At 49.0% G+C, this 11,568-nt stretch overlaps 1 protein-coding gene across 1 annotated transcript in view; it reads right to left on the bottom strand.

The window, feature by feature from the left end:
• Positions 1-10,259, bottom strand: part of LOC129842668 (uncharacterized) — a 37,564-nt gene extending 27,305 nt beyond the window's left edge. Inside the window, exons 1-7 of the mRNA XM_055911295.1 lie at positions 9,512-10,259; positions 8,073-8,128; positions 4,848-4,942; positions 3,520-3,683; positions 3,227-3,301; positions 2,205-2,331; positions 1,756-1,791 (exon numbers count right to left, since the gene is read on the bottom strand). Coding sequence (XP_055767270.1) covers positions 1,756-1,791; positions 2,205-2,331; positions 3,227-3,301; positions 3,520-3,683; positions 4,848-4,942; positions 8,073-8,128; positions 9,512-10,259 — 1,301 coding nt within the window. The remainder of the gene's footprint in view (positions 1-1,755; positions 1,792-2,204; positions 2,332-3,226; positions 3,302-3,519; positions 3,684-4,847; positions 4,943-8,072; positions 8,129-9,511) is intronic.
• Positions 10,260-11,568: the final 1,309 nt, after the last annotated feature.

Raw genomic sequence — 11,568 nt, forward strand, 5'->3', positions numbered from 1 at the left:
CTGGTCTAAAGTAGTGCACTATTGGACCGGAGTCTGGTCGAATGGTTAACACTTGCTTCCCCTGCGGCAGGAATCCAGTTCGATCCCTGAATGAGCCCTACACATTTCTGCTTCCACTTCTGTCTCCCACTACTGTCTCCCTGCTCCTGTCTCCCTGCTCCTGTCTCCCACTACTGTCTCCCTGCTCCTGTCTCCTACTACTGTCTCCCTGCTCCTGTCTCCCGCTCCTGTCTCCCACTACTGTCTCCCTGCTTCTGTCTCCCACTACTGTCTCCCTGCTCCTGTCTCCCACTACTGTCTCCCTGCTCCTGTCTCCTACTACTGTCTCCCTGCTCCTGTCTCCCACTACTGTCTCCCTGCTCCTGTCTCCTACTTCTGTCTCCCTGCTCCTGTCTCCTACTACTGTCTCCCTGCTCCTGTCTCCCACTACTGTCTCCCTGCTCCTGTCTCCCACTACTGTCTCCCTGCTCCTGTCTCCCACTACTTTCCCTGCTACTGTCTCCCACTACTGTCTCCCTGCTCCTGTCTCCCACTACTTTCCCTGCTCCTGTCTCCCACTACTCTCTCCCTGCTCCTGTCTCCCACTACTGTCTCCCTGCTCCTGTCTCCCACTGCTGTCTCCCTGCTCCTGTCTCCCACTTCTGTCTCCCACTACTTTCCCTGCTCCTGTCTCCCTCTACTGTCTCCCTGCTCCTGTCTCCCACTACTCTCTCCCTGCTCCTGTCTCCCACTTCTGTCTCCCACTACTGTCTCCCTGCTCCTGTCTCCCGCTCCTGTCTCCCACTTCTGTCTCCCAATTCTGTCTCCCTGCTCCTGTCTTCCACTACTTTCTCCCTGCTCCTGTCTTCCACTACTTTCCCTGCTCCTGTCTCCCACTACTTTCCCTGCTACTGTGTCCCACTACTGTCTCCCTGCTCCTGTCTCCTACTACTGTCTCCCTGCTCCTGTCTCCCACTACTGTCTCCCTGCTCCTGTCTCCCACTACTTTCCCTGCTACTGTCTCCCACTTCTGTCTCCCACTACTGTCTCCCTGCTCCTGTCTCCCACTACTGTCTCCCTGCTCCTGTCTTCCACTACTTTCTCCCTGCTCCTGTCTCCCACTTCTGTCTCCCAATACTTTCTCCCGCTACTGTCTCCCACTTCTGTCTCCCTGCTTCTGTCTCCCTGCTCCTGTCTCTCACTACTTTCCCTGCTACTGTCTCCCACTTCTGTCTCCCTGCTCCTGTCTTCTACTACTTTCTCACGGCTCCTGTCTTCTACTACTGTCTCCCACTACTGTCTCCCACTTCTGTCTCCCACTACTGTCTCCCACTTCTGTCTCCCACTACTGTCTCCCACTACTGTCTCCCACTACTGTCTCCCACTACTGTCTCCCACTTCTGTCTCCCACTACTGTCTCCCACTACTGTCTCCCACTACTGTCTCCCTGCTCCTGTCTCCCTGCACCTGTCTCCCTGCTCCTGTCTCCTACTAATGTCTCCCTTCAGCCTTTATTTAACCAGGGAAGTCACATTGAGAGTTCAGGCAGAGGATGAGGACAGCAGAATGAGAACAGTAGAAATGGACAGGAAGGAGAGGGTTGAAAACAGACACAGAGGTAAACCTAAAAGGCTGATGTGGGTGAGAGTATGTTTAAGGATATGAGATGTGAGCACAGGACCTTTTCTGAGTTTGTTTTAAGTATAAGTATAGTCGGCAGGACAGTGTGTGTGTGTGTGTGTGTGTGTGTGTCTGTATGTGTGTCAGAATAACTACCTCCGTGGAAGGTTTGCGTACAGCTCGACCTCAGACCTACAGTGCCAGAGAAGACAGAAAGAGAGAGAGAGGTGGAGAGAAGGATAGGGGGGGGGAAGGAGAGAGCATCACACATTTATAAGACTAGAAAGACAGAGAGACACAACGAGAGAGAAGAAAGAGATGGAACTCTCAGAGATGGAATGGACCAGAACACTCATAACGGTTATCAACTGAGGCGGTCTACAATGTCCCACATACATACTATCGAGTACAGCCTGTAGATATCAGACCTGGGTTCAAACCGTATTTGTTTTCCTTCATCAAATATTATTTGAACCCAGGTCTGGTGGAGGAGGAGCTCTTTTCAATTAGGAACCTTTGAGTGGGTGGAACCTGTGTGACCGCTAAGCTGTTTGTTTCACCTAGGAACCATAGAGTGGAGGGAACTTAATTTAAGTGAGACCTACATGTACCTGGTGGAAGGGGGGGATGCGAGGGAGCGTCGCCCCAGAGCCACCTGGTTGATGTTGTAGTAGCCAGGACTCTCCAGGTCAGCCAGGGAGAAGTTAGGACCAGACGCTGTGGCTACAGGAGCTGGGAGAACACAGGAACAGGAGGAGGAGGAGGAGGAGGAGAGATTTAGAACACAGTAAATCAGCATTTGGATTGTGGAATTTGAAGAACAAATGGCCAGCCAAGAGAACATTGGAAGAGTATGGAGAGAAAAAATGAGGGATAAGAGAGACGGAGAGAGAAGAGAGAGATGGTGAGTGTGTGTGAGAGAGAGAGATAGATATAGCTATTGATATAGAAAGATAGATAGAGCTATAGATAGAGCTATATATAGAGAGAGATAGATATATAGAGCTATAGATAGAGGTATAGATAGAGAGAGATAGATAGAGCTATAGATAGAGAGAGAGAGAGAGAGAGATAGATAGATAGATAGATAGATAGATAGATAGATAGATAGATAGATAGATAGATAGATAGCTATAGATAGAGATAAATAGAGCTATAGATAGAGAGGGATAGATAGAGCTATGGTTAGAGAGAGATAGATAGAGCTGTAGTTAGAGAGAGATAGATAGAGCTATAGATCGAGATATATAGAGATAGAGACAGATAGATAGAGCTTAAGATAGAGCTATGGATAGAGATAGATAGATAGAGCTATAGATAGAGATAGATTGAGCTATAGTTAGAGAGAGATAGATAGAGCTGTAGATCGAGATATATAGAGATAGAGACAGATAGATAGAGCTTAAGATAGAGCTATGGATAGAGATAGATAGATAGAGCTATAGATAGAGATAGATTGAGCTATAGTTAGAGAGAGATAGATAGAGCTGTAGATCGAGATATATAGAGATAGAGACAGATAGATAGAGCTTAAGATAGAGCTATAGATAGATAGAGATAGATTGAGCTATAGTTAGAGAGAGATAGAGCTATATATAGAAAGGATAAGAGAGGGGTAGATACTCACTCTGTGACACCCTGACGAGCTCAGCCACGTTCCACACTCCTGAGGTGACGAAGCAGTCCTGGAAACTCAGGTGCCCTGCAGAGGAGAGAGAGGAAGTGTTAGGATGAGTGTGTGTGTGTGTGTGTGTGTGTGTGTGTGTGTGTGTGTGTGTGTGTGTGTGTGTGTGTGTGTGTGTGGGGGTGTGTGTGTGTGTGTGTGTGTGTGTGTGTGTGTGTGTGTGTGTGTGTGTGTGTGTGTGTGTGTGTGTGTGTGTGTGTGTGTGTGTGTGTGTGTGTGTGTGTGTGTTCTCTTACCATTGGGCGGAGGCTTGATGTCTGTGTCTCCTTGTTGACTGGAGCTGTCTGATTGTCCAGATTCTAGAAGAGAAGAGAGGGATTTAGCTTGGCTGTGGTGGATACAAAGTATACTGCTGTATGTGAGGAAAGAGGAAGGGAGGAGGTGTTGGAACCCCTCTGAACTTCAGTCATAGATTCTATACTGACAGATGGGATATTTGAGGAGAGTAGGGAGATTGCTTCACTAAGGGTCAAGGAGGGTGTCTGTATACAGTGTTTATTTGTATATATCAATGTCACAGAATGTTCCCAATGTTCCTACCCCCCCCCCCCCCCCCCTCAACTCCTGTCTCAAGGTGTTCAGATTTACTGTTTGTGGGTGTGTGTGTGTGTGTGTGTGTGTGTGTGTGTGTGTGTTTAAGGTGTTCTGTTTATGCAGCCTAAAACCCTGCCAGCAAGGAGGTATTAAGTGAGATTAAGGAGAGGGATATGATTGCGCTGTTAGATGTTGGATGGTGCGGGCGCACACACACACACCCCCCCCCCCCCCCCCCTGGGCTGACTGCGCCATCTTTACTTCCCAGGGAGGGGGATTTAAGGCTAAGTGTGGTAAAGGTGAAGGAAACTCAGTGGCCTTTAGATATTGACAGAGACAGCAGTGGCACACACACACACACACACACACACAGACACAACACACACACACACACACACATACACACACACACAACTCACTACACACAAGCACACAGCTGTCACAGCCTTATTACTGCTCTTGGCATTGGTAGGCCGCAGAAGCCAGGGACTAGAGTAGAGATTACAGCCACAAGGGAGAGGTTGTTACAGCAGAAGTCTTTCAGTAAAGACTCCCTAACCTCCAGCATGTGTCATTACAGGCTACCTGATCCATTAGAACACAGTGGAGAACCAAGGCTGACACAGAGAAAGTACTATTGGTGATTGCTGTGTGTTTCTTTGTTTATGCACTGTGTGCTATCTGGCATGTGTGTGTGTTTTGTGGTCTATGTCCATGCACAGAATGTAGTCTATGTATAATTAAGCAATAAGGCCCGAGGGGGTGTTCTTCTGCACAACGCACTGCAGAGTGCCTGGATACAGCCCTTAGCCATGGTATATTGGCCATATACCAACAAAAAAACAAGGTTCCTTATTGCTATTAGAAACTGGCTACCAACGTAATTAGAACAGTAAAATAAATGTTTTGTCAAACCCATGGTACAGTATATGGTCTGATATACCACGGCTGTCAGCCAATCAGCATTCAGGGCACGAACCAAGCATGAGTGTATGTTTCTGAATGGCGGAGTGCGTGTGTATGCGTGTACAGTACCAGTGGCGTGGGCATGCCATCTGCAGGGCCACAGCCAGGCCTACTAACAGAGGTGTTTATCTGCAGCTTGTAGGTGATAACAGAGCAGAACTGATGCCAACACGCATAGACACATACACAAAGATGCACAAACACACACCAAGCACACATACACACCACCCACACGCACACAATCACACACACAGCACAGCCTCGCCACACTAAGCCACGAGATTAGCTAGTAGAAACAAAAACAGACCTGTCTCACTGCTTGCTAATGCTGAGAGAGGAGAGAGAGGTACAGAGAAAGTGAGGAACAGAGGGAGAGAGAGAGCAAGAGAGGGAGAAAGAAAGAGTGAAGTAGAGAGACAGAGCGATAGGGGGAGAGAGATAGAGGGAGAGAAAGAGAACAGGAAGGAAAGAAAAGGAGAGGAGAAGAGGTTTGGGACAGAGAGAGAGAAGGCGAGAGAGGGAGAGAAACAGAAAGAGAGGAATAGAAAGAGAGCTCCTTTTTCCTCCCTTCTGCAGACTCTCTCCCTCTCTTATCTTTTCTCGCTCGCTGCTCCTGGCAGCCATCTTATGGCTTGGCAGCCATTTTAGCATTGGCGGTAGCGAAGCATTCCAGCTAGCTGACGCCACTCACACACAACCGTGCGCGCACACACACACACACACACACACACAGACTCAAAGTAAACATATACGTTGGCCAACGAAAACTGTTAAGAAAGAAAATAGCGTCCACTGAACTTTCTTCCTCTTGTGTTTCGCCTCCTGAATCTATAATAAGAAGCGGTGACTCTCCGACACGGTACGTACAGCACATTGTGTGTGTCAGAGCTACAATCCAATGGAAAGCAGTTGGTGTTAAAGTGGTCTAACTGAATAAACACAGTAAACAGAACCCTCAAACCAATCAGGGTTTCTGGAATGATACAAATTGATTGAACATATTCTCCTCAGTCAATCCCCAGTAAATGTGCTTTGATGTGAGTGATTTGTAGGCTAGTGGTTAGCACCACTTGGACCTGCTCCTTGGCCCAGATATAGGTGTGATTGAAGAAGCATGCGTGACAGAGAGAGAGCTTCTGTTCCTATCAGAGATGATAAGAGATATCAGGACAGTCAACACTACAGGCCCACTGACAACCCCCATTTAACAGCACCCCCAGTGCTCTAGAACATCACTCTAGAACCCCACTCTGGTGAAGTGGTCACACTGACCGTCACAGCACAGCTGATTATACATCTCTGGTAGCTTTAGCCTGGCTAGCCTAGCCCTACTATAACTGCTGGTGAACTCTTATTCAGTACCACTTATGTGTATCTCTATGTCACTACAGAGAAGGAACTGCCTGCTGGTTATCACCCCGACGCCAGCTGCAGGCACTGAGGCAGCCAGCCCCCCCGGCCTCCCCCACAGTGTGTGTGTGTGTGTGTCTCTGTCTCTCCCCCATCCTCCCCCCAGCATCCTAGACACACATCCAGACCTCTTATCTGTACTCCACAGCCCCCCAGGCCCTCCCCAGAAACCCAAATCATGCCCCTGCAGCTCCTGCAGCTCCCCTAACATCCTTTACTCCTACCCCCAAAACCCCACAGCCTACCGCACAACACCTCCAAGGTCCAAAATTATTGGCACCCTTGACAAAGATGAGCAAAAAAATATGTATAAAGTAAATAATTATGAGCTATATTGTATGCCATTTTTTACTATTACATTTGCTCAGAGAAAGCCATTTTGTTTAACAAGTAATACAAAACAAAATCACAAAAAGATAGGTGTCAAAGTTATTGGCACTCCAGCTGTCAATACTCCGCCACCCTCCCCTTGCGAGAATAATGTCACAGTCTTTTTCTACAATGTTTTATGAGACTGGATAACACATTGGGATCTTCCTCCATTCAGACGGAATCTTTCCAGATCCTTGATATCGTTTGTCTGCGCTTATGGACTGCCCTCTTTAATTCAATGGGGTGTTATTGCAAAATGTTGATTTTGTAGTCAATTAACCATTTCTTTGTGGATTTTGATGTGCACTTGGGGTTATAGTCTTGCTGGAAGATCCACTTATGGCCAAGTTTCAGCCTCCAGGCAGAGGCAACCAGGTTTTGGGCTAAAATGTCCTGGTACTTGGCAAAGTTCATGATGCCGTTGACCTTAACAAGGACACCAGGACCAGTGGAAGCAAAATAGCCCCATAACAAAGATCCACCACCATATTTTACAGTAGCTATGAGGGTCTTTTCTGCATATGCATCATTATTTTGACGCCAAACCCACCACTGGTGTGCGTGGCCAAAGAGTACTATTTTCATGTCATCTGACCATACCATCAGTTTCATCCCAAGCGCCTCTACCTTTTAGTAAACTCCATGCGTTCGTATTTGTTGTTTGCTCTCGAAAAAATTAATTTGTTGGGGCAACCCTTCCAAAGAGCCTATTGAAATAAACAAAAGGACAATATAGGAGGAAGGTGAAAACACTCGTCATCTGTGGTAGGGCTTGCAGATGATAATGGATTACAAAGGGAAACCCAGCCGGGAGTTGCCCAGCGATGCAGAACTCCCAAACTAGCTAAATGCCTTTTATGCTCGCTTTGAGGAATATAACACTGTGCCTTGCGTGAAAGACCCTGTTTTTCCAGATGACTGTGTGATTTCGCTCTCTGTGGCCAATGTGAGCAAAACGTTTAAACAGGTTAACAATCACAGGGCCAGACGGAATACCAGGGCACGTTCTCAAAGCATGCACAGAGCAGCTGGCAAGTGTCTTCACTGACATGTTTTATCTCTCCTTGTCCAAGTCTGTTCTCCAAGGTAACCTGCCTACATGACTATCGCCCTGTAGCACATCCGTAATTATGAAGTGCTTTGAAAGGCTGGTCATGACACACATCAACACCATCATCCCAGACACCCTAGACCCACTCCAATTCGCATACTGCCCCAACAGATCCACAGATGCAATTGAACTTCACACTGCCCTCTCCCACCTGGACAAGAGGGGAAATAACTATGGGAGAATGCTGTCCATAGACTCCGGCTCAGCGTTCAACACCATTGTCCCCTCCAAGCTCATCACCAAGCTAGGGACCCTGGGACTGAACCCCTCCCTCTGCAACTGGATCCTGACTTCCTGATGGGCCAGCCCCAGGTGGTGAGAGTACGCCATGCTGACCCTCAACACAGGGGCCCCTCAGGGGTGTGTGCTTAGTCCCGTCCTGTACTCCCTGTTCACCCAAGACTGCGTGGTGACGATGGAAGTAGGCCTGATCACCGACAGCGATGAAACAGCTTAAAGGGAGGAGGTCAGAGACTTAGCAGTGTGGTGCCAGGACAATAACCTCCCCCTTAACTTCAGTAAGACCAAGAAGCTGATCGTGGACTATAGGAGAAAGAGGGTAGAGCACCATCCACATTGACAGGGCTGTTGTGGAGCGGGCCGAGAGCTGCAAGTTCCTTGGCATCCACATCACTAAGGACTTAAAATGGTCCACATACACCCGCACAGTAGTGAAGAGGGCACGGTAGCGCCTCTTCCCACTCAGGAGGCTCAAAAGATTTTGCATGGGACCTCGGTTCCTCAAAAAGTTTTACAGCTCCACCATTGAGAGAATCTTGACTGGCTGCATCACCGCTTGGTGGCAAATGCACCGCCCTCGACCACAAAGCACTACAGAGGGTGGTGAGGACAGCCCAGTACATCACTGGGACAGAGCTCCCTGTCATCCAGGACCTCTATACCAGGCGGTGTCAGAGGAAGGCCCGAAAACCTTCCAAAGACTCCAGCCACTCAAACCATAGACTGTTCACGCTGGACCAACAGGCCCCCGAGACAGCTTCTTCCCCCAAGTCATAAGACTGCGCATGTGACAAATACAATATAATTTTTTATTTGACATGGAGGTGGCATCTAATTGTAGATTTGGTGACCAGAAGTTGTGGCCAATTTCTGGAATTCTCCAACTGTGGCCCTTGGACTTTTCTTTTCCTCCAGAACTATCTTCCTCACTGCGCTTGGGGACAAGATACACTTGCATCCTCTACCAGGCAAGTTTACCACTGTTCCAGTGGTTTAAAAACTTCTTCATTGTTGCCCTAATAGTGGTAAGTGGTATTTTTTTGTTTTTTTAGCAATGCTTTGGTACCCATTGCCTGATTTATTAAGGTCAACAACCATTTGTCTCTTTTCGTTTGTGAGTTCTTTGCCTTTTCCCATGGTGGTGGATGACAAAGGGCTTTTACATGAGTGTCACCTCATATTTATACCCCGGTGAAACAGGAAGCCATGGAAAGCCATTGCAGTTCCTTAAACTGAGATTAATTGGAAGAGGTAGAATGTTAATGCAGATTTAATTTTGTTTGTTTTATTTATTTTAAACAGTATTTTCTGCTCATCTTTATCAAGGGTGCCAATCATTTTGGACCTGACTACATACACAGCTATAGGAATAAATTCCTCCAGTTCCTCCAAATCCCCAGTAGTCCATTTACACAATCACAATCCTGTACTGCTCCTCCCCAAATTCCCCCAATGGACTTTCATGAAGTCTGATGTAAAGCAGGCATCCCTAGACCCAAACAGTCCCAGTCCCATATTCCCACCAGTCTCCACAAACCCTGACAGTCCCATATTCCCACCAGTCCCCACAAACCCTGACAGTCCCATATTCCCACCAGTCTCCACAAACCCTGACAGTCCCATATTCCCACCAGTCTCCACAAACCCTGACAGTCCCATATTCCCACCAGTCTCCACAAACCCTGACAGTCCCATATTCCCACCAGTCTCCACAAACCATGACAGTCCCATATTCCCACCAGTCCCCACAAACCCTGACAGTCCCATATTCCCACCAGTCTCCACAAACCCTGACAGTCCCATATTCCCACCAGTCTCCACAAACCCTGACAGTCCCATATTCCCACCAGTCTCCACAAACCCTGACAGTCCCATATTCCCACCAGTCTCCACAAACCCTGACAGTCCCATATTCCCACCAGTCTCCACAAACCCTGACAGTCCCATATTCCCACCAGTCTCCACAAACCCTGACAGTCCCATATTCCCACCAGTCTCCACAAACCCTGACAGTCCCATATTCCCACCAGTCTCCACAAACCCTGACAGTCCCATATTCGCACCAGTCCCCACAAACCCTGACAGTCCCATATTCCCACCAGTCTCCACAAACCCTGACAGTCCCATATTCCCACCAGTCTCCACAAACCCTGACAGTCCCATATTCCCGCCAGTCTCCACAAACCCTGACAGTCCCATATTCCCACCAGTCTCCACAAACCCTGACAGTCCCATATTCCCACCAGTCTCCACAAACCCTGACAGTCCCATATTCCCACCAGTCCCCACAAACTCTGACAGTCCCATATTCCCACCAGTCTCCACAAACCCTGACAGTCCCATATTCCCACCAGTCCCCACAAACCCTGACAGTCCCATATTCCCACCAGTCCCCACCACAACCATTATACAGTAAGCCTTCATGGCCTTAACATACCCCCCACTATGTCTGCTCTTTTCTCTCCCCTCCTTCCTAACCCTCTCTCTCTTTTTCTCTCTCTCCTGCCTAGCTCTCTCTATCTTTCCTCTCTCTCATTCCTAACCCTCTCTCTCTCTCTTTCCTCTCTCTCCTCCCTAACCCTCCCTCTCTTTTCTCTCTCTCCTTCAGAAACCCTCTCTTTTCACTCACTCTCTCTCTCTCTCCTCCCTTAACCCTGACTTCCCCAACCTTCCTCTCCCCCCTCTGTGGTCCCTCTCTCCCTCTCCTCTCCCCCCTCTGTGGTTCCTCTCGCTCCCCCTCCTCTCCTTTCCTCCCTCTGTGGTCCCTCTCTCCCTCTCCTTTCCTCCCTCTGTGGTTCCTCTCTCCCTCTCCTTTCCTACCTCTGTGGTTCCTCTCGCTCCCCTTCCTCTCCACTCCACCCTCTGTGGTTCCTCTTGCTCCCCCTCCTCTCCTTTCCTCCCTCTGTGGTTCCTCTCTCTACCCCTCCTCTCCTTTCCTCCCTCTGTGGTTCCTCTCTCCCTCTCCTTTCCTCCCTCTGTGGTTCCTCTCTCCCTCTCCTCTCCCCCCTCTGTGGTTCCTCTCTCTCCCCCTCCTCTCCTTTCCTCCCTCTGTGGTTCCTCTCTCTCCTCCTCCTCTCCACTCCCCCCTCTGTGGTTATCTCTCGCTCCCCCTCCTCTCCTTTCCTCCCTCTGTGGTTCCTCTCTCCCTCTCCTCTCCCCCCTCTGTGGTTCTTCTCGCTCCCCCTCCTCTCCTTTCCTCCCTCTGTGGTTCCTCTCTCCCTCTCCTCTCCCCCCTCTGTGGTTCCTCTCTCTCCCGCTCCTCTCCATTCCCCCCTCTGTGGTCCCTCTCTTCTCCACTTTCCTTCCTCTGTGGTCCCTCTCTCCCCCTCCACTCCGCCCTCTGTGGTTCCTCTCTCTCTCCACTCCTCTGCTCCTTTTCTCATCAGTCTCTCCATTCTGTCCTCCCTCTGCACTCTCCTATCCTCCCTAACCTTTGTCCCCTCCTCTCTTCCCTAACCTTCACTCTCCTCTTCTCCCTAACCTCTGTCCCCTCCTCTCTTCCCTAACCTTCACTCTCCTCTTCTCCCTAACCTCTGTCCCCTCCTCTCTTCCCTAACCTTCACTCTCCTCTTCTCCCTAACCTCTGTCCCCTCCTCTCTTCCCTAACCTTCACTCTCCTCTTCTCCCTAACCTTTGTCCCCTCCTCTCTTCC

This window comes from Salvelinus fontinalis, unplaced genomic scaffold (assembly GCF_029448725.1).
Source record: "Salvelinus fontinalis isolate EN_2023a unplaced genomic scaffold, ASM2944872v1 scaffold_0059, whole genome shotgun sequence".
Classification (NCBI taxonomy): domain Eukaryota; kingdom Metazoa; phylum Chordata; class Actinopteri; order Salmoniformes; family Salmonidae; genus Salvelinus; species Salvelinus fontinalis.